This window comes from Cyprinus carpio, chromosome A1 (genome assembly GCF_018340385.1).
Source record: "Cyprinus carpio isolate SPL01 chromosome A1, ASM1834038v1, whole genome shotgun sequence".
NCBI lineage: Eukaryota > Metazoa > Chordata > Actinopteri > Cypriniformes > Cyprinidae > Cyprinus > Cyprinus carpio.
The window spans coordinates 21,762,954-21,784,683 of record NC_056572.1 but is presented as its reverse complement, the minus strand read 5'-3'; the positions used below and the strand labels follow the sequence as shown (position 1 = coordinate 21,784,683).

The following is a 21,730-nucleotide window of genomic DNA, read 5'->3' as shown; positions in this document are numbered from 1 at the left end:
AATACCTGCATTTAAAGTTGTAATCTGACAAAGGACGCAGCAAACCAGTGTAACTTACCTGGCCTCGGTCTTGGCCAAGCCTGAGGTACATCACCGTCTCCTCCATTATGACGTAAAACATAAAAACAAAAATGAGCAATTCTGGATCCACCTATCCTGGCATGATTGTCCTCTCATCAGCTCTCCTCTCGCACCGTTGCTATGCAACAGAGCAGAAATCGGCAATCCTGCAAAGGCGGAGCATCTCACGCAATTCGGGGGGCCCTTTGTGCACTTTGGAGGCCTGGTCTTCGAAAGTCCGTGCCCTTCAAAGTGTTTACACTCAACTTGGGGGACACAGCTGCAGTGTCCAATCTCCCCTAAATTTCTTGTTTGATAAGCGTCCTGGCCTGAAGACATCTAAAGGCCAATATTCAGTTATAGTCATAGCGCCACCAGCTGGCAACAGGAACTTTGGCACAAATAAATGACTTATTTATTCCTCCTGTTTTTACCATTTTTAATGCATATTGCCCACCTTTCACAATTTTCCTAAGGTCACCGTGTGGATGTGGCTCCCGGTGCGTAGGCCCTTTCAACGCTGCTTGCAGCATTCATATTTAATATGAAACCGCAAACAGTAATCATTTTTAGTAATAATTATGATGTTTAGCTTGAAACACATGTAATTGACAAAAACAAGGATTATGTACACATTTTATCAGTCATTTTCATATTCAGTGAAGTCCATCAGGGACAGAATTGTGTAAGTTAAAATTAGTGTATTATTTAAAACTTTTTACTCTTGCCGAAGTGGAGGTTTGATTCATTATTTTACTTACTTTTGGGTTTTCCCAGGTTTGTATGACTCAAATATGGCAAAGTTTCATGTCCAACCCATTTGCAAGCCCCAAATGCAATCACAATTACCTAAACTTGAAAGCATTTGTTATTTAATGTGCTTTCTATGACGTACATCAGTGCTGTGAATGAATCTGACGGTGGATGTTTGTTTTGGTTTAAGGGTGAGGAGCAGACATTCCTGATTATGATTAAAATGGTAATTATTTCCTTACTTTTATGGCATATACTTGCCAATACTTACTATTTGGTTTGTAACTTTACATTTTTATTTAGTGATCTTGAATAGTAAAAATTTATGTTTTTCCTGTTGTTAATTCATTTGTTTCTCATTAGGTGGTGCCTCTGAACAACCTCAAGGTGAATATTATATTCATTAATTTTATTCAAATTGTACTTAAGTTTGTTACTCCATCTATCTGTAATTGTTTTGGAAAAACTGTTAGCCACATAGTGTGGATTATTATGGAATCCAATGAAATATAAAGTTGTTCACAAACACAGACATGAATGAGTGCCTCTGGGAAGTGTCTTTGCTTTAACTCTCTCTGACTCTCTGTTCCTCACTTCACTTCTAGCTGTTTGTCCTTTTTGAAGCTTTGTTTACTTGCCAGTGTTGTCTTTCCCAGTGGAGTTAGCCTGTCCTCTGTTTCAGATTATTTTTTAATCAAGAATATGAAAGTTCATGAGTATGACCACAAAGCTAAAACATTTTAGCCTAAATACTGTGCGAGACCATGGAAACTGCGCTAGATTGATGACTGACTGTCACAGAGTTCTTGCATAAGGAAAGGGCGGTTCAGCAGACAAAAACAATTATTGTGGGTGGGACATGTTGAGGTTTTCCACTAGCAGATGTTTTCTTCTGTGTTGGAATAGTGAATAGTTGGTGAATAGTCAGAAAAAGCCAAGTTTTCTGTGGATAATAGGAAACTCCTGTAGCACCCCCTAATGGCAAAAACTATTACTATTTGCTTGCCTTCCTGTTATATTGCCATGTTACTGTAGTTTTGTTATCAAGCTGTAATTGGTAACTTATGAAGCCTTTTACAAACACACTCTTAAAACAGTTTCACACTAGCCCTTGTCCCTCTTTTTTCTTGTGTGTTCTGTCTCTTAAAATGTATCCCACAGGCGGAGCCCTGACTGCCATCATCAGTTCCGTGGGTGTTGCTGTCCTCAGTGCCGTCTCAAGTTACTTTGCATACCAGAAAAAGAAACTCTGTTTCAAAATTCAAGGAGGTGAGTTCCATACTTTTTCCAGTGAAAGAATCAGAATCCTTATATAAGTGCTACTTTGGTTTTGGAATATAAAATTTGCTTACTTTGAGCAGTTCAGATTGGAGGGGGATAAAAAACCCTCTTTAGACTTCTCCAACGTTTTTTAGTCTTACAACCTTTTAATAATTTGATCCACAACTCTATATAAAAACTTGTGGGAGCCACAGTAGTTGGTGTATTGTAAAGTAGCTCAACTAATGCAGCAGCTCTAGCAGAGGAAGTGGGGGTTGGGCGCATGACGTGGAAGGCAGTTAAACTGCTTTGCTTGTATTACAAAGCCCTTGGGTTTTCAACAGGTGGCTCTGTGGCGCAATGGATAGCGCATTGGACTTCTAAGCTACACTTAGAGAAGTGATTCAAAGGTTGTGGGTTCGAGTCCCACCAGAGTCGAGTTTTTTCAGAGGGTGTTAAAAAAGGGCATACAAAACAATTAGTATGGTGTTGTCCAAGTGTAAGTTGTGTTATCATAGAACTTTAGTAAGAGGATTTATGAATATGGCTTTAAGAAAAAGAATTCATGATAAGCTAAAAAATACTTTTTCTTTTTGGGGAGGATCCAGAGAGTGGCAAAAACCGTGGTACTCGGTCTGATCCTCAAGGTAAACTTTTTGATTTCAAGGCTGCATTTATTTGATCAAAAATACAGTAAAAGTTTTCTATTTGAATATATTGTAAAATGCCATTTATTCCTGTGATGGCATAGCTGAGTTTTCATTATAATCATTCTAATATGCAGATTTGCTGCTCAAGAAACATTTCTTATTATCTATGTTGAAAATGGTTGTTCTTTTTTAATGGATATAATATTGTTTTTCAGGATTTTTGATGAATAGAGAGTTCAAAAGAACTGCATTTAATTGAAATAGAAATCTTTTGTGACTACTATAATTGTTTTTATTGTCACTTTTGGTCTTTTTAATGCATTGTTGCTTTTTGGGTTGTGTACAGTATGTGAATTGAGTTTGGTTTAAATTAAGTATTGAGAAAAGTTATGTTTCTTTGACCAATTTTCTTTTACATGGATTATATGCTTTCTGATACAATATCTAAAGTCTCACCTAGTAGATAACATAATTTACTATTTTCTCTCCCAAAGTTCTCAGCAACCTGCTCCGTTCATCGAAACTGCATTGGATCTGCACGTTGAAAGACTATATGCACACAGAGCGTGTACAGCCATGCAGAGCCTAACAGTATGAGAAATATCTTTTACATGAAAGGCTGGTTAAAGACTGTTTAAAAAGTCTTAGTGTAAGTATGTGTTTTATTTTCAGTTTTTATTGGGATTATCTAAGTTGTATTGACTATATTTTAAGAATGTATTTTTTTTTTCTTCTGTATTATATCTTATTTTGTTCATTATTTTGTTCACTAATTGTTCATCTTTAGATGAAGTAGAGTAATATGTCACTACATGGCTTAGTGTTTATATTAAACCTTGCGATTTACTTTAGGCTATAGCACTTGTTCCATTCAGATATCCCTCTTTACTCAGAAGAGCGATATAAAAATCAGACTGAGATGTCGGGTAAGTTCACCCTTTTTATGGTAGGCTACCGTTGTCATCTAAATGTCAAAAAATATAATCGAGCACTCTTAAATTATTGACACGGTAGGACGGTATGATGTGTTTTGACCTATTTCAGCAAACTTGACAGTTATTTAAATGAAAGTATAGAGTTTTGAAAGAAACTGTTTATTTCATGTGCTGTCAACAAGTAGGCTATAAGAAGTAAGCACTCTGTTTGCATATAAAGCCTGTTGATTCATTCCAAGTTCAATCACTGGCCATCCAGTGAAGTGTCATTGTGCCATCTGCTTCCTCTGACTGCAAGTGAAAAGGGGGTCAGAAAGACAACTGCGCTTGTGTATATATTGGTAACCAGCGCACATTGGTGGGTGAATGTGATGGGTAATTGAGTTAATCTTGAGACCTTGTGTGCCAGGTATTTTGAAACTTACCTTGTTAGTGCCAGTCAAAAGTTGGACCGGTTTTTTATTTTTATTTTTATTTTTTTTACTATTGCATAAGGTTTCATTAGTAGCCTAATGCATTAACTAACATAAGAAATACATTTGTTATAATATTGATTAATCTTTGTTGAAAATGAATAAAAATACAACTATTGTTAGTTCATGAAAGCCAGGTCCATTAAATAATATTAACATTTATTATTATTATTATTATTATTATTTTAGTAATGTACTAGTAAATGTTGAAATTTACCTGAGAAATCAAAATTCTCTTGATCTTTTGACATATAAGAGAGTCGTTGTACTATAAAAACATCCTGTAATTTTCAGAATTCAAAACTTTTTTGTTAGTCTAAAAGCAGCTTATTTTGAAGCCAGTCTGCCAAAATGACAGATTGTGGAATCTGCCACATTTAGTCTCATGTTTATATCACATGATATAGTTAAGCCATATCACACGAGCAAATAAGAATTGAAGTATTGTTTTAGACACAATATTTTCTGTTTTTGCTCAGTTTTGCCGACACAAATGTTACCCATTAAAGCCAAGGCAGAACAACAGAACACAATTTCTGAATGAATTCGCCTTTTGAAGGAATCAGGTGAACCAATGATTCAATGGCCCATTCATAAAGAGAGCCATTTACTGCATTCATGAATGAATCAGCCGTTTGAACCAATCAAATGAATGAATCAATGACTTATTCATTAAGACATTTACTGGCATCCTTTCATTAAAAAATAATATAATATTTACATATTAATAAAACAAATCTGATGATGATAATAATAATAATAATAATAATTATAATAATAATAATAATAATCCATATTATTGAAAAAAAATAAATAAAGGGATAGTTCACCAATAAATAAATAAATAAATAAGAATAAAAAGGGGAAAAAAGAAGAAAAAAAGAAAATGAAAAAAAAAAAAAAAAAACTTTCTACAGCATTTTTTGGAATGTCTATTTCGTGCATTTCTTATGTAATACAACAATGGCTTTAAATGATTTTTTGTCCGTAATTTCCCAGCCAAATTTGATGTGCATATTTAAAGTTTAATTAAAGGCTTTTTATTTGGCAAATGTTTATGTAAAAGGACCGTAGACATCAACTTAATATCAATAGCATTAGGGAATCAAACATGCACATTCAATTTAAATAAATATTTAAAATGCTCAGAAGCAATAATAAAGTTATCAATAGTCCATTTTTACATGCGTGACAGTGCAGGTAAACTTCAGACTTTCTGAGGATATTGCATGAGGTGTTGGTCACACAATTTGGCTGCAATATAATGCTTTGCTGCAGGAACTGTGTAATGTTGATGAGCTGTTTGAATATGAAAAATTGTCTGCTGCACCTGATCCAGGCTGGCCAGATTGCTTTATTTGTGTTTAGGTCCTCCCTGAATACCCACATCCAAATACTGGAACACGCCGCACAGCACGACAGCTTTGATGGTGAATCACACGGTTATATTTAGCTGATATTACATTCAAATATTTTAAGTTCAGTCTAAATTTGAATGCGCTCAAAGCCTATTGGAACTTGAATTAGCCTCAAATGCCATTTTGTCACATTTATATTTTTTAATCTTTAAAACAAGAACACCATATATTACCATTCAAAAGTTTCAGTAAGATTTTATTTGAAAGCAATTAATACTTTTATTCAGTAAGCATTTATTAAATTGATCCAAAGTGACAGTAAAGACATTTAAGGATTCAAATAAATGCTGTTCTTTAGAATTTTCTATTCATAGACATTACTATGTCATGTCTTGTCAGGTTTAGGAGGAGACCAGGGTGTTTTAAACACTTTCTTCAGTGACTGAAAAGTGAAAGATATCAAAAAGCATTTACCATTTGTGTACAACCTCACAGTAGGTGCTGTTTACACACATCTGCCAGCATTTCAGAAGTAAGCTTTCATGCAAACTTTTATTATGTATACCAGTTATTCCTGATGTTATGTATTTGTGTACTGTTTAGTAACTAATCACATTAAACACATATACAGTACATGTATGAGAGATGCATTCTGGTTTTGTACAGGTATGGCCACCATGCAAAAAATTGTCCATTTTTTGGGTGGGATCAAGCCCTGGCACCTTAAATGACTTTCATATGACCCACAAGCTGTCAATGAGTCATCTTTTAGGGATTCCATCAGAACTTTCCGCAATTTTTACATTTATGGTGGGTGGAGTACTACTGTCAAAGACAGCTACAAGTTAAAAGGGATGAAAAGAATGAAGACTATAAGACTGCACTCACATCAGATATCTGGTTTTTATTTTGTAAATAGTAATGATATCTACATGGCCCATTTGACTGTTCTCATTAAGAAAGATGTAAATGGCTTTGAACCACATGAGGGTGAGTAAATGATGACTGAATTTTCCTTTTTGGGTAAACTCTCATTTTAACTCACCATTAGCATAGTTATCTAATTTAATGGACCTATTGTATTTAAACTGCCAGTCATCTCTAATCGTTCTTTTGGTTTGTAGTCAGTGCAGAATTTGGTTTCTCCACAGACACATCAGACTCCATCACAAAGCCAAAAGAGCAGCACTGGAGCCCACCACAGAGAGATGATGACACCCTCTCCACCTCTCCAAGATCTGACTTTGGACTCACTGACAATCTGCTCATCTCAAATGTCTGAGAAAGCATTTGAACCAGTATACACATTCCATTACCTCATAAGCGTGTACATGCTTTATGAATTAAAATTCATTACATTAAGTATTTATGCTGTATATATGCTTGCCTTCGGCAGACCCTTGTTGTTTGATCTCTGACTAATTTTTGTGAATAAATAGACACATGCATTAAACAAAAATACAATACCAAGTTAACTTCAGCTGAAGCAAAGTTAACAAGTTAAAGTTTATTTCATATCTTGCCCTCCAAATCTTAGTCCCCTCCCCACCGCCAAATCCTGATTTTGTATTGATAATTTATTGCATATATTGTGAATGTGCATGTATTCTGTATTTTGTATTTACTTAATTATTTATCCTGTCATCTTAGAATATTGTCTTTGATGTCTTTTCTGGAGGGGAGATTGGAGAGACCCCTGTAGTCAGCCCTCCATCTGAGCAAGAGAGTGAGTGCACAGAACCAGAGACTGCTGATGATTCTGCCGCTGCCACTGGAGAAGCTGTATGCAGAAAAATGCTGATTTACTTGCTTATGGGGAAAATTATTGATTTTGTTGTTGTATTTTTTTTAATACTCATTACATCTTTCCAATATACTTTAGTATCTGAGCTTTTTCAAAAAGTAAAAATTGGTTAATAAAAAACAACAACAACAACAACAACAAAAAAGCTTTATTATAATTAACTAAAACTAAAACCATAAAAATGCTTTTGTGGTATTTGAAATAAAATAATCTTTAACTGAAATAAAATAAAATATAAAAATACTTGCAATCATTTTATTTCAGCTAGTTGGTAAGGCAACATTTCTCATTTTCATTTAGTTGAACTCGACTCACTAAAATACAAATACAACTGACTAAACGAAATTACAACAAAATTCTTTAAATTTTAACTAAAATATAAATAGAAAATGTAAAAATAAAAACTAATTCAAAATATGGATAAAAACTACAATATTAGTAATATTTTTTTTATAAATTATACTAAAATATCACTGCTTCACAAAATGAAGTTTGAGATTGGTCTGTTTTTGTAAATAGTGCCACCTAATGGTGGTTCATTAATGCAGTTTTTAGACCTGAATTTGCAGTCATGAATCCAGCAGTATTTTCCCCCATAGAATTACATACAATTATTATTTTGATAGCAATATTGTAACTAAAGTTAGATTTGGTGATAATAGTCCCTTAAATTGCAGGCAGCTGCTGAGACAGTGGTGGACGACTCAGAGCATCAGCACATGTGGGAGGAAGGTCATGTTGATTATATTGGCAAAGACGCTTTTAACAGCATCAAGAGGAAACTTGACCTGTTTCTTGATTCATTTTGTGTGGATGTGCTGGATGTGTTTATGAGATTATGTAAAACACTGTCAATATATAGTTCCGTTTATACTGTATGTCCATCATCATCTCAACTGTTATATTTTCATCCCCTCATATATAGCTGTTTTTTTCTACCTCTATTTGCCATAATCACTGGATCATATCAAAAATACTATGAAAAATGTCTCATATACAAATGTAACTTACGTTAAACTGAATCTTAATTCAGTTTCTGTATTATAAGCATATGTGATAAGACCTGTCTATATGATTTAGCCTTTGCTGTGATCATTTGTTTGCAGTTTTCTTAAAGCATTGATTGTAAATATTCTCTACAGCTTGTTAGGGGAGACATTATGAATTACCATTTCAAATCAATTAATAAATTATTATTAAATCATGAGAAAAGAACCAAGAGCATGATTTAGTATTAATTGTCAATGCCTAACAAAAATCATGTAACAAATCCTTCAACCAAGAGGAAATGTGCCTAACAAACTATGGTCTTCAACACATCTTTCTTTGCAGCGCCCTACAGCAAAATTGTCCTATTTTTGCCACTAGAGGTCAGGCTATAAACACTCTCTAGCTTTTAAACCCCCACAAATTCCACTGGTAGAGCATAACAGTCTGAGGCAAAATTGTCATCTATCAAAAGTTGATAAATCATAAAGGTATTATTCCTCTGAGTTTTATTAAACACATTTATCTCTCTCCAGAGATGCTTAACACAACCCTGACTCCAAATCTTATCTGCCAGACACCACAAACTTTTATGAAGCAAACTTAGTGGCCAGACAAAGTCAAAGCCAGCATGTTCTTTGATGGAAACTTATTTTTTAAACCCTTGTTTCCCATGTTTTAATATTAGATTTATGTATTACCCCCTGGATCTGCCTTGTTAACATGACAGCTCTTTGAAGTTATTAACTATTTATGTTACTCAATCAATTAGAGAGAATCTTTCATTTCATTTGATTGAATAAATCATGCCAGTCACAGTATATTGAGGTCTTCCCTTCTGAATGATCTTTCTCTCTTCATATGTTCTCAACTGAGCGAGATATCTGATTGAATTCTGATTCACTCTAAATATGTGTATTTTAACCATTACTGTAAATTAATATTATATATATAAATTATATAAGTTCTAACAATACAAGTCATGGCTTAAGTGATGCTGACATTTAGACAAACCATATACTTTTACACCCATCAACATATGGCACTGGACAAAAACTATGTCTCATTTTAACAGTTTAGCATTCTTAAAATTTGTCATTACTTGTGCTGTGTAATAAGGTGCCATAAGTTGTTTCAAAGTCATAATCGATCCAATAAGGATTATTCGACTTCTTCCACATTCTCTGTTTTTTTGTTGTTGGATCAAAGTTTTTCCTGCTTTCCACACCGATTTCACACAGTTTTGTGTGATTTTTAATATTAATAATCCTGCTGTAGTTAGTAAGTGTGAATTTGATGATTTGAAGCTATGCATGGTAACAAATGAAGGTGCATTACGTAGTGTGACAGATGCAAATATGTTTTCAGTTACAAATGTTTACCCACAGAGAAAATGTATATAGAGGTCATTTAGTGACTAGCTTCTCAAAATATGTATGTTGTTGTAATCTAAAAACCATAAATCACACGAGGGCTCAGTTTACTCTGTGCTTTCATCATGTCTGTGTAAACCTCAGTTACATCATAGTTTCCAATTTTTTTTTATAACTACCATCGTGTTGTTCATATTGTTGGGCACAAAGTTTTTATTTGAAGAATATACATATACATATTTCTATTTTATAGCAGATTGTTGTGGAAATTGATTGAAGGTCTTTGTTTACTCAGATTGTTAAGATCATCGTAATGTGCTACATTTTTATCGGACTTCCACCCAGAGGCAGGATTATGTGCTTGTTGTAAATATAGAATCTAAAAAAGTAATCACCCCCTTAAATCCTTGATGTTTCATTTCTCTGTAACACATTCTCATGACAGTTTAATAACTCCCCCAGAGGAAATTCTCTTTCCATCACTCTCCTGACAAAACATTTACCTTTCTAACCTATTTCTCTAAAGCACATATGTACACATGTGTTCTTCATGTGTAGCATCTGTGTCATCTGTATTAGAATGGCTGACATGAAACTTTGGTTATTTATTAAAAGTCATCTTTATTAAAAAATATGCAAAATAGAAATACATTAGTTTTCAAAAAACAAATAATTTATAAATGTTACAACTGGACATATAGGTATGAACATTTTAAAACAGATCTATGCAGTTACAAAAATCATACAAGAAAGCTATTGTAGGCAACTTTGTACCTGATTTGCTATTACGTCTTGAGAGTGGAATGAGAATCTGTGAATGTAAAACTGGAAAAAAAAAAGTAATTTTTGGAATGTGTGATTCATTCAAAAAAAATTACATTTGATTGATAATTACATTTGATTGTTTTGAATAATTAGATTTTTTTTATTTTATTTGATGCATTATTAAAATAATTTTATCCCTGATTTGTGAAATATTCTGAATTATCAGCTTTGAAAGTCAGAATATAACATTTATATTTTTCATCATGGCTACAAATATATATATTTTAATTCATTTATACATTTAGACATAAGCTGTCATTGTCAAAAAAGAAAAAGTAGAAAGATGCCTTGTAATATCAGAAGGTTGGTTACATTACATGAATCCCATACCAAGCTTTTGAAGAATAGTATCTTTTGACATTGCACAATGTTTTACTTGCAAACTTTAATAAAATACAATGTAATGGGCTGATTCCTTTCTATATTTCACATTGACAAATGTTATTGCTATTAAGCTGTGTTCCAGCTCAACATCGCAGTTCCTTGGGCATATGAAGAGTAGATGTCCTGTGTTTTTTAGTACACATAAAGGTATGTACTTTTTGAGTCAACCCCAACCACATTTCTGGCTGTGCATCTGTATAATCCAGCATCTCTTATTGTAGGATTCTGGATGATTAAGGAACCCTGAGGATGGAGGTACTTGTTCCCAATCAGCCGTGGCTGGGGGCTGACAATAAGCTGTGTTCGGTCTGGGGTCTCCCATGCAACTTCTGCTTTGGGGATACCAGTGGCCACACAGTTAAGTTGTACTGCTACTCCTCGCTTAGCATAGGTGGCAGGAGCTGGACCGCTAGTGACCCGGGGTGGATATGCAATTATGATAACTGGGACAGTTAGCAAGGAGCTTCCATATTCATTTGAGGCCCTGCAGGTGTATGATCCTCTGTCATGGAAAGAGGCCTGTTGGATTGAGAGGGTTCCATTGGGAAGAACAGCATAACGGCCTGCCCTTTGAGATCGGTTTAAGACCATCCCGCTCGGCAGGGTCCAGGCGAGGCGGACAGAGTCAGTGTTTGACAAGCAGTGCAGATGTAAACTCTGCCCATTCATGATACTAATAGGTGAGTTGTACCTATTATTGATCTCTGGCTTGTGCCCTGGCATTAATGTAACAGTTCTTTCAACCATTCCTGCAGCATTGCGTCCCAAACAACGATATGTGCCTGCCTCTGAGAGAGCAGGGTTACTAATGACCAAAGTCCCATCTGATTTGTGGAGGAATTTATTGAATTGTGCACCACTCAACAGAGGGGAGCCATTTAGAAGGATCCAAGTCAGCTGTGGGGTAGGTGACCCCTCAAATGAACAGTTAAGGTTAATGGTCCTGCCTACAGTCAGTAAGAGCGACTCCATTTTAGGACTCTTAAGTTTTGGCTTCTCTAAAATATCTGTTACATCAAGCTGAACAACAAGCTTTGTTTCACCTCCCTCATTACGAGCAATGCAGGCTAACTGGCCTGCATCGGTCATTCTCACTGAACGGATATCCAAAGTGCCATTGCGATGTACTGTCATTCGACTGCCATAATATGGTGCAGGGAGAACAACATTTTCTGGAAGAACCCATGTGACACGTGGAACAGGGATACCAGTAGTTTCACAGTCAATCAGTTTCCGCTGATCTCTCAAACTAGACACCCTCATTGAGTTTGTAGTGCCTATGAGGCCATTAATCGCAGGTGGAGAGACAAGGATTTCTACTCTGGTCACTTTGCGATCCTGCCCTGCACTGTTCCTGGCAAGACATATATAGTTCCCACCATCGAATCGCTGAACTTTCTGAATTACTAAAGTCCCATTTTCGTGTATAAAATACTTGTCTGAACCTGAAGTTATGGCTCTATTAGTGGGTGAAAACCACAATATAAGAGGTGTTGGCTCACCCTTGGCACTGCATTGCAGAGAGACAGATTCTCCGTACAGGACCCTGATGACATTATTTGTCTTATTCGCAATCACAGGAACATCTGCAACTACTTTTACATGCACTTTCATCTCATCTTTTCCAACTTGGTTCTCAGCATAACAAGTATAGTCACCTTCTTCATGCATCCCTACTTCATTGAAGAAGAGGGTTCCATTGTCAAAGACAACATACCTGTGACTACGACTGCCAACATTACGTTCAGACTTCATGACACTGTTGATCATGGTGCCATCAGGCAGTGCCCACTGGATTTTAGGGTCAGGTAGTCCAGATGCCACACAGTCAACCTTTAGGTTTCCTCCATACATCACCTTCCTATCAGCCTCTGTCTTCTGCTCAATTTTAGCAGGTTTTGCCATGACGCTGACCTTAAAGGGCACAAAATCATCCCCGATTTTGTTGCGGACAACACAGAGATATTCACCTTCATCTTTCTCTGTCACAGAGACGATGGATAGCGTACCATTGGCAGACACTTTGATCCTTTGATCATAACTGAAATATAAAATCATAAAAATAATTATTATTTTTATTGCTGTGCACTTCTTTAATAGGAGCAGTTAGTGTTAGATTTGCATGCAAATGGTCACATGTCTCATCAATCAAAACAGGATACAAATTTATGAAACGTTTCTAGCCACATGCTTTAAGTAGCAAGAAAGGGAAAAAAGGAAGACAGTAGCTACATGCACATTTTTCTGAAGTGTATAAACCCCAGAATATACTTTCCTGCAAAGGAGATGTGCTTCAGTGAAGTGTTTATATTACCTGTAGTGAGCATCCACAAGCTTTTTGGATGGAGTCCTCCAGATGATCCTGGGTTCTGGATTCCCTGACGCAATACAGTCCAGGTGCAACCTGCCTCCATAGACCACATCTGTTTTTTGAGGCGAAGAAAATGTAATCTTGGCTCTTGAGTATATTACGGACTTCCTCACAGTCAAAATAATGGCCCTCCATGCAGTGCCAACCACATTGGTTACTGAGCATTCATACCTCCCTGCATCTGTCGGAGAGAGACTACGAACATAGAGTGTCCCATTAGGGAATACAAAAAAGTTATGTCCATTAATAAACTGTGAGGGATGGAGCTGCATTCCACCAGGGGTAATCCAGCCAATGGCAGGAGGAGGGACACCCCTGGCAGTGCAATTCAAGTAGGCAGTGCTTCCCTCTGGAAGAGTGATATTCTCATTTCTTGGTTGCTGAATGATGGGTGGCAAGGCCGCAATAGTCAACCTAACAGATATGGTATCAGCACCAGCTGCATTGCTAGCAATGCATTTATAAATTCCTCGATCCATGTGACTGACCGATTTCATGTGAAGCGTGCCATTAGGTAAGACTGAGACCTTGTTCTCAGGATTGCCATGAGTAGGTCCACTAGAATGTACTATTTCCCTATCAGGTAGGACCCAGGTGATCCGAGGCTGAGGATGTCCTTGGGACTGACACTCAAACTGAACAGTTTCTCCAAGGTATGCTGTGACTTCACTGAAGCGAGGCTGCAGCACTCTGGGGTGTTCAGCCAGAACAATCAGATTAACTACAATTTTATCCTCTCCATACAGGTTTTGGACACTGCAGAGGTACTGGCCCTGGTCCAGAGGAAGTACATTATGGATTATGAGTGTACCATTAGAGGACACCTCAAATCTTTGAACCCTGGTGTTCTGTGTAACATTTGCTCCTGCAGGAAAACAGTGACAATTTTAGTACAGTATCAACAGGATATATTTCAACATGCATGTGTCAACAATGTATTATAAATGTAATTGTAATATTGTTAAATAATGATAAACCATATCTGTCCTACCTGTGGATACTTTAGTCCATGAAAGGAAGGGGCTGGGTTTCCCCACAGCCACACAAGGCAAATAGGCATCAGTCTCAGCATGTGCTGTTACTGATCTAATGTCTGTGCTGGTGATCCAAGGCTTGCCTCTACCCTCAGGCACTACTGTTAGCCTTTGTTGAGATCCTCCTGATGTGGGATAATGTACCGAAGAGCTTCCTCTAACTTGAATACCTGGCCTACCAGGAAGTTTTTGTTTGCTTGAAGATACTGTTGAAGTTGAGTAAAGGGGTTGAGTCGTGAGTGTTTTTGTAGTTGTCTTTTTGTAGATGTTTTTCTCTAATTCTTGAGACCCTGTTTCCTCAGAAATGCTAGCTAACTTATAAGGAGATTGAGTGATTGGATGTTCTATCTTACTAATGTGTTTGTCACTGTCAGGAATGTGATTTGCATTGTCTAGTTCCCCTAGCATACTTGCAGAACTGGGTGTATTTGGGTAAAACATATGGGTATGTACTGTAAGAGATTTCAGAGCTGTTGTAGTTGTTGTTGTGGCAAGAATGTTTTCTTTTGTAACTGGAGCCACATCAGCATTTTCTGATGGAGCCCAAGGTTTCATGGATAAAGAAGAATCTTCTCTGTTGTGAATGCTACCAGTTGGAACTCTGCTTGGTATTGTTGTTGCAACCACTAATGCTGGAGAGCTTTTGGGGCTGCCTGTTGGAACCTGTGAAGTCTGTTGTGCCCCCTCAAAAATTGTAGTGGCTGCTGTTGCTGAACCATATTGGATTTCCAAATTATTTTTGAGGATTTCAATCTGGGTGCTTGGGGAAGATGAAGAGAATGGCCTCACAGGAAATCTTCCATCAAACTCTTTGTATGACAGAATGTTTACAGTCTCTGTGGGGTTATGTTGGTTGTTTGTTTTATCTGGACTTGCACCTGGATGTTCTTCTAATTGTACATGAGAGTTGTCTGGTGTTGGGATCAAGCTGGGGTCTCTAGTAATGTTTTCCTGTTGAGTCTCTTTAAATGTTTTAGCTGAAGGGATATGCATGCTTGTAAACCACTCATGACCGTCTGCCTTCACAGGAGGATTTGGAATGTGGGGGGACACGGTGGATTTTTTTTCTTTCTGTACAGTTGCTTTTTCTTGTTCCCTTCCAAAAATACTGAATGTTAGTGGAGACACTGGTACTATTTTAAGTTCTTGAGCTGGCTTAGAATCAGACGAGTGTCTATCCTTTGTCATAGATACTTTTTCTTGAGATTTGGATTCATGTGTTTTGTTATTCATGCCACTGTGTAAAGGATCTGTGTTCCCTTCATGAATCATTTTGCTTAGTGACGGTGGTTGTCTGTCAGTTAATGGAACAGCAGTATTCATCGTGGCTCCTGCACTTTTGGCCCATGAAGATGTTTCTATTTTAGTTTGAGAGGAGGCAGTTGTCTTAGTGACTGAAAACCCATTTGTAACCTCCACAACTGAAGCCGAAGTGGGCTGTGGAGTGACATTGGTGACATATACTGATGATTTAGAACTGTTTGTCTTAGTTCTAACTCGATTAGGCTTTCTTCGTCTTCCACCATTCCTCCTCCTCAAACTGGATGAGTTCCTAGTATGTGAGGAAGAGGCATTAAGTGATTTAATGAAGGTTGTTTTATGTCCTGAAGTGGGTTTGGTGGTTGGTGTCACAGTAGGAAGCAGTGGAATTTTTGAGACATTATGTTTTTTCTGAGTTATGTGCTTTTGTAGGGTCTGTGGTCCTTCCTTAATTGTAGTAAGAAATTCATTAAAAGAGTGGACAGGAGTTTTTGTACTTGGTTCTGAGAAGGTTTTTGCTGTGGTCGATGTTAAACTGTGATTCATCCTTCCCTGATAAACTTGTCTCACATCCTCAGGGTTTTGCAAAACCATGTGTTCTTCCTCATCTTTGCCGTCAGACTTTTGAATTGCTTTAGTAATTATGCCACCATCCATTGTGTGGCTTTGGTTTTCCTGTAAATGGGTTCCATATGATGCTGTGCTCCACAAAGTGCTCACTGCAACCCCTTCTGCAACCTCTGAATCTCCCAAAGTAAAATGGGTCATCTGTGGTCCAACTGTGGGTTGTGTGATATATGTGCTAACTGTAAACAAATCTAAATTTGGATCTGTTTCAGGAGCCGCTATCTGGTATATAACATGTCTCGTGTCTTCAGAATTCAGAGCTCTTATATCCAAGTTGTACTCAGTAGCCTCAATGGGCATCTGTGACATTGTGACTGAGTACAACACATCCTTTACTGGTGCCCTCCTGCCCTCTATTGTTGTACCTTCTGGAGATGATCCTTCAATCTTGCTAGCAATTTCTGACTGCGTTTTGTAGGCAGCCTCTGACTCCTGTATTTTGTTTGTACTGGTCTGAACATAGTTTGGAGTAGTTGTCTTTGAACTAGTTCCACCACTGCGAACTTTTGACAAAATGCTAGCCCAGTACTTTGGGTCTATTTGGTTGTTTGACACATTCATTTTTCTTCTTGACTCTACGGTGTTAACCCTATCCACTACTGGGGAACCTACTCTCCTCCTTGGAGTAGCAGGGCGTCTCCAGGAATTCCTGAATGGATGTCCCCCCCTTATTCCCATGCTTGGGACCCGCCGTCGATTGGGTGAATCCACTTTCCTGGGAAGCACTTTCTCTAAAAACTGTTCAGGTTCATTATCCCCAGATGACTCCATGTTGTTTGTCACAAGGACTTTGGTTGAAACTCCCTCAGCAGGTTGAGGGCTACTTGAGTACTTCTGTAATGGGAGTAAACCTGGTGGCCTTGATATTATTACTTTTGTGGCCAAAGTATCCATCCCATGCTGGTTTCCTGCTACACACTTATAGTATCCATTGTCTGAAAGCTGACTGTTTCGAATAATCAGAGTTCCATTTGAAGCAACAGATATCCTTGAAATGTTTACCCACTTGTTTACAATGCTACCATCAGGGAGAATCCAGTGTATATCAGCATCAGGGGATCCAGTGGCAACACATGGAAGGAAAAAAGGACTACCTGTGAATCCTGTAACTGGCTCTTTTACTCCTTCACCTCCAGGAGGTGGACTGGAGGATTCCTCCACTGTTAGGCGAAAAGGGAGAATAGTAAGGTCATCTGAAACCTGTGCAATACAGTAGTACACTCCTGAATCAGAATGATCCACAGATTTGATTTCAAGAAGACCAGCACTCGATGCTGAAAGCCTGTTATCACCAATGCTAAAAGGTGTTTTTAAAGTAGAGCCATTAGGTAGCATCCATTTTACTGACTCGTTCCCTGAGCTATGTATGGAACAGTTTATCTCAGCAGGACTTCCCACGACAGCAGCCTGCATTGTTCTAGTGTCATTCTTGAACTCGATTACAGCCCAGCCCCTACTCTGCTGTCTTATAGATTCCTTTTCCATAACTTCAGTCATATACATGCTGAGAATTAGCCGAACACTTTTACTTGTAGACTGAAGTCTGTTTAGCTGAAGGTCCATTGATGACTGCATTATCCAGGGTGGGTCAGCGGCTATGTTAGCTTTTACTCCTGTATAGTAAAGAGCATCCCTTTCAACATCTTGCCGATATTTGAAGCTTGTGTAAGGGTCCTTACTCAACATAATTTCCCTTCGAAGGTGGGCTGGAACATCACTGTAATATGCAATCAATCTCCACAACCTCTCATAACTGGACCTGTCAATTGCACACTTTAAATCTAACGTCAGAGTCACATTTGCTGATATTTGATACAGGTTAACATAGTCCCAGCCTATGCTAGTCAGCTCTCTTGGCTCAGTGACAAGACATTCCAGGTCTACTTGATGTCCGTGTTCATCTGACAGACCAAGGGAAATGTTGCCTAGGGGTTGACGAAATTCATCAACCGTCAAGAGGTCACTTTCTGTGTCCTCTTGGGAAATGGCTCTGTGAGCCGTGCTGATGATGGGACTATTGCAAGTGGGTTTCTCCAACTCCTGGAGTTGTTTCTTCTTTAGTTGTTTTGGAGAGAAACACATAGGGCATAGCTGGCCATCTGGATAGGCTTTGTCCTTCTTACATTTCAGAACACCTGGAAAACAAAAAAATAAAATGATAAGCATTTGAAACAGGTCTTCAACTAATGTTACTATTATGAGTGCAGTATAAATAAATAAATTAAAAAAAAGTTATATAATCTTATGAGGATCATTTTGAGATGATAATTACAGTTCCTGATTTCTATTACTTTTCCCCTCTGAGCTGATGAGAACATCTTATTTTTAATGTTAACGGCAACAAGATTGTTAATCATGGTAATAAATACCTGGTGAATTTTTATTCCACTCTTTGAACCACCTCATGCGACAGTCACAGGTCCAGGGGTTCCCATGCAGGGAGAGATTCTCCAGGTAGGGCATGCCTGCTAGCATCTTCTGTGACAAAGTGCTCAGTAAATTATCAGACAGGTACAGGTTCTTCAGGGTGGAAACTGGGAAGTGTCCAAGAAAAGAGAAAGTGGAGAAGGTGGCTGGGTGGAGCTGCTGAAGTTGATTGCCCTCCAGTTGGAGAAAGCGAAGAGAAGTGAGGCCTTGGAATGCATCAGTGTGGATGAACTCAAGTCTGTTGTGATCCAGGTGCAACCTAGTGAGACTCCAGAGACCCATAAGGGTCTGTCTGCTAATTACCTTCAGTTTATTATAGCTTAGTTTCAGCATCTGGGGGAAAAGATGCATTAGACTGTATATATATATATATATATATATATATATATATATATATATATATATATATATATATATATATATATATACATATCAATTTGTTTATATTACATTTTCAATTTTAACTCAATGTCATCTTATTGCAAAAGCTGTTCTATTAATATGACATACAGTATATATATATATATATATATATATATATATATATATATATATATATATATATATATAAAATGTACAGAAATGATGATTTCTCAAGGGAAAAATTTGATAGTACCTGCAGGGATATGAGGTCACGGAATGTTCCATCAGGAATTTGATGCACATCATTGCCATGCATTAAAAGAAGCTCCAGTTTTCGTAACCCAGCAAAAGAGCTGTAAGTTATTCTATGTATAGTATTAAACCTGAATGAAGAAGGGTCATAAGAACGGGTCAATAAGATGGTTAACTATGCAGTGATGTTGCAGATTTACAAAAAGAAAATTAAAAAATGATCAATTGGATTAATTTCAATTAGGGAGATCAGGGCTAGTTTTATAGTTTTCAAAAGGCTACATATCAATACGGTTTGAATTAAAATAATTACATAAATATGTATTTTCTCAAAAAAGGAGTTTGGTTTCACATGCCTAGTTATTGTTTTTAAATATTTTAAATTGTTAAGTGAATTCTGTCATCATAGTGAATATCATCTTATATTTTTGTAATTGCCGCTGGGTAAACCAGTGAACACAATACTCAGGTCAACTAAGCTGATTATAACTGAAAGGTTGAACTTTTTTTGCCAGGACAGTTGTATTTTTGTACATTTGAGGTCAGGGCAAATTGTCTTATGTGTTTTTATGTTAAAATATATACAATTTGCACTGCCTATCCAAAAAAAAAAAAAAAAAACAAAAAAAAAAACGTAGGGTTAAGGTCATGACTCAATGGTGGCCAATTCATACAAGAAAATGATTCCTCAAGCTCACTGAACCACTATCTCACAAAAGTGAGCCTGGTGAATCTTGTGATTGTCATACTGGAATAGGCTATGTACATGGGTATGTCTTCCAACAGGGTTGTTTGAGAAATAAAAAAGCTACACACTGCTTCAATTAGGGTTAAAATAATTGTTGCAAAATATATAACATGTCAGAAACATGTTAATCACCGCAATTATGATGCAATCCTAAACTCCTCAGTATTTGCTCATTTAAATCTACATGATGACTTTACCATAATCATTTTGCTATTTATTGATTTTATTTTATTAAAATAACTCATGACAGGTTGCATTGTGTCAACTATTCAGTGAACTGCATCTGCAGACAAATATAGACTGAGAAATATTCACTGGAGAGAAATATGTCACAACTAGCCCCTGTCTTTCCAATAAAGTATGATCTTAAATCCTTCCTAAACATCCTGTATAGTTAAAGGTCACCCATACAATGGTTGAAATATCTCTGGCATTTAACACCATCAAGGGAAATTGCCACTAACCTACAGATAAAACCTTGGATTAAATGTCTTAAAACCCAGTTTCAGCATGTTATTATGATCTGTATGATAATCTTCACAAGATAAATCATTTTTGAAGTGGGTGTGCTAAAGTAATGTGCATTTGTTGTGATAAAGTAATGTGCATTTGTTTTAAGAAAGCTGATATCAGAAGACAAAGAAAAAAGCAGTGTCTTAATAAACTAATGACACAGTCATTCTTACCCCAAATTCATCCGCTCCACCTGTTTGGGCACGCCAGCAGGCAACTTAAGTAAGGAGCGGAACGTGCAGTGCACCTCTGTGGGCTGGGGGCAGGCACATGGCCGTGGGCAACACCGTACCACTACAGGCAGTGCTACCATCACCAGTATAATCATAACCTGAGCATAAAAGTGACCCATCTTGATCTCCACAGCAGAGCAGCAAACACCTTCAACTGCAGAAAGACGCAACAGCTGAAACAGCCCTGTCAAAGTGTATATATTTATTTTTATTTTCCACGTGATTTCTAATACACAAGATAACACATTGTTAATAAACCTATGTCACGTTTATGATTCAGCTAACAAATTAATTATTGCTTAAAAGTTAAGTTAGGAAGCGCTGCTGCAGTCCTGAACTCAGATTTCATTAAAGTGCGATGGGAAAGAACAAACCTTATGTTAACTTTGTTAACAGGAGATTATTCCAATTACAATCCGGCATGATTTTGATCCACAGCACCCTTCAAAACTGCATTTCCAAGGATCATGTGATAGTCCATTTACTTCAGGCAGCAATTCTCCACTGATGATGAAAAGTTTCAAAATGTTTTTTCATTCAGGTTTCAAGTTTTTATTTCTTGTCGTTTCTCTTCTTAATCCAAAATTAATCAAATTGGTTGTCTTCTGATGAGGGGAAACGTAAAACAGTATAAATGACTAAAATCTTAAAGAAAGGTTGTGTCTGAGAGGCGCAATCCAGCTGTGAAGCTGCGCCTTATGTTGGAAACGTGAGAATGGAACTTTCAGCTGGCGGTGGCGCGCGTTTACGCGTCTGCGCACAGAACGCAGGCTCGGGGGAGTGACAGACTGTGAGCCTTTTGCACGCGTTCCTTAAAGTAATGTTTTGGACTACACAAAGTGCTGCCGAAAAGCTCACCGTCCAGGCAAAAGTTAGTGTATTAACCCTCATGTTAGAGGGGGAGAGAGAAAACGCTTGTTAATTTTTATGGCATTGAACTAAAACTCTTTGGACTTTGCTTACACTGTCTGTTGACGGGTAACCCCTCCCTCCCTATTATTCTCATTATTCTACATTATTACCTATTGGATACAGTCTTT

At 37.2% G+C, this 21,730-nt stretch overlaps 4 protein-coding genes, 1 long non-coding RNA gene and 1 other non-coding gene across 12 annotated transcripts in view; 4 read left to right on the top strand and 2 right to left on the bottom strand.

The window, feature by feature from the left end:
* Positions 1-21,730, top strand: part of LOC109064757 (CD99 antigen-like protein 2) — a 289,995-nt gene that overhangs the window by 25,985 nt on the left and 242,280 nt on the right. The gene's annotated exons all lie outside the window — the stretch shown is intronic.
* Positions 1-21,730, bottom strand: part of LOC109094305 (charged multivesicular body protein 2Bb) — a 338,419-nt gene that overhangs the window by 81,080 nt on the left and 235,609 nt on the right. The gene's annotated exons all lie outside the window — the stretch shown is intronic.
* On the top strand, positions 1,917-3,574 carry LOC122145243 (CD99 antigen-like). The gene is made up of 3 exons (XM_042757475.1): positions 1,917-2,082; positions 2,682-2,720; positions 3,218-3,574. Exons 1-3 carry the CDS (start codon positions 1,962-1,964, stop codon positions 3,310-3,312), a joined length of 255 nt encoding a protein of 84 aa, XP_042613409.1. The 5' UTR covers positions 1,917-1,961; the 3' UTR covers positions 3,313-3,574.
* trnar-ucu lies at positions 2,420-2,511 on the top strand. The gene is given in 2 exon segments: positions 2,420-2,456; positions 2,476-2,511. It is a non-coding gene; the product is annotated as a tRNA-Arg (tRNA).
* On the top strand, positions 4,965-9,063 carry LOC109095199. Of its 5 annotated transcripts, none has more exons than XR_006160195.1 (4): positions 4,965-6,479; positions 6,641-6,765; positions 7,140-7,271; positions 7,971-9,063. It is a non-coding gene; the product is annotated as an uncharacterized LOC109095199 (long non-coding RNA). The 5 variants fall into 5 exon arrangements; XR_006160194.1 differs by having other exon boundaries at positions 4,965-6,021; positions 6,156-6,765; positions 7,971-9,058; XR_006160191.1 differs by having other exon boundaries at positions 4,965-5,561; positions 5,889-6,765; positions 7,971-8,852.
* On the bottom strand, positions 10,582-21,216 carry LOC109095224 (immunoglobulin superfamily member 10-like). 2 transcript variants are annotated; one of them, XM_042757412.1, is made up of 7 exons: positions 21,065-21,216; positions 20,631-20,874; positions 19,198-19,327; positions 18,524-18,914; positions 14,225-18,289; positions 13,177-14,098; positions 10,582-12,903 (listed from the first exon to the last, which is right to left on the bottom strand). In XM_042757412.1, the coding sequence occupies exons 2-7, from the start codon at positions 20,807-20,809 to the stop codon at positions 10,995-10,997; spliced, it is 7,596 nt and encodes a 2,531-aa protein (XP_042613346.1). In that variant the 5' UTR covers positions 20,810-20,874; positions 21,065-21,216; the 3' UTR covers positions 10,582-10,994. The 2 variants fall into 2 exon arrangements, with proteins under 2 accessions (XP_042613346.1, XP_042613344.1); XM_042757410.1 differs by having other exon boundaries at positions 20,631-20,844.

Bases quoted from the DNA above. Each gene is read 5' to 3' on its own strand.
- LOC122145243 (XM_042757475.1), top strand. From the start codon at position 1,962: ATGTATCCCACAGGCGGAGCCCTGACTGCCATCATCAGTTCCGTGGGT. The intron at 2,083-2,681 runs GTGAGTTCCATA...GGGAGGATCCAG, and splicing joins CTGTTTCAAAATTCAAGGAG to AGAGTGGCAAAAACCGTGGT. The intron at 2,721-3,217 runs GTAAACTTTTTG...TCTCTCCCAAAG, and splicing joins TACTCGGTCTGATCCTCAAG to TTCTCAGCAACCTGCTCCGT.
- LOC109095224 (XM_042757412.1), bottom strand. From the start codon at position 20,809: ATGGGTCACTTTTATGCTCAGGTTATGATTATACTGGTGATGGTAGCA. The intron at 18,290-18,523 runs GTATTTATTACC...TTTGTTTTCCAG, and splicing joins GTGGAATAAAAATTCACCAG to GTGTTCTGAAATGTAAGAAG. The intron at 12,904-13,176 runs GTAATATAAACA...TTTATATTTCAG, and splicing joins CTTGTGGATGCTCACTACAG to TTATGATCAAAGGATCAAAG.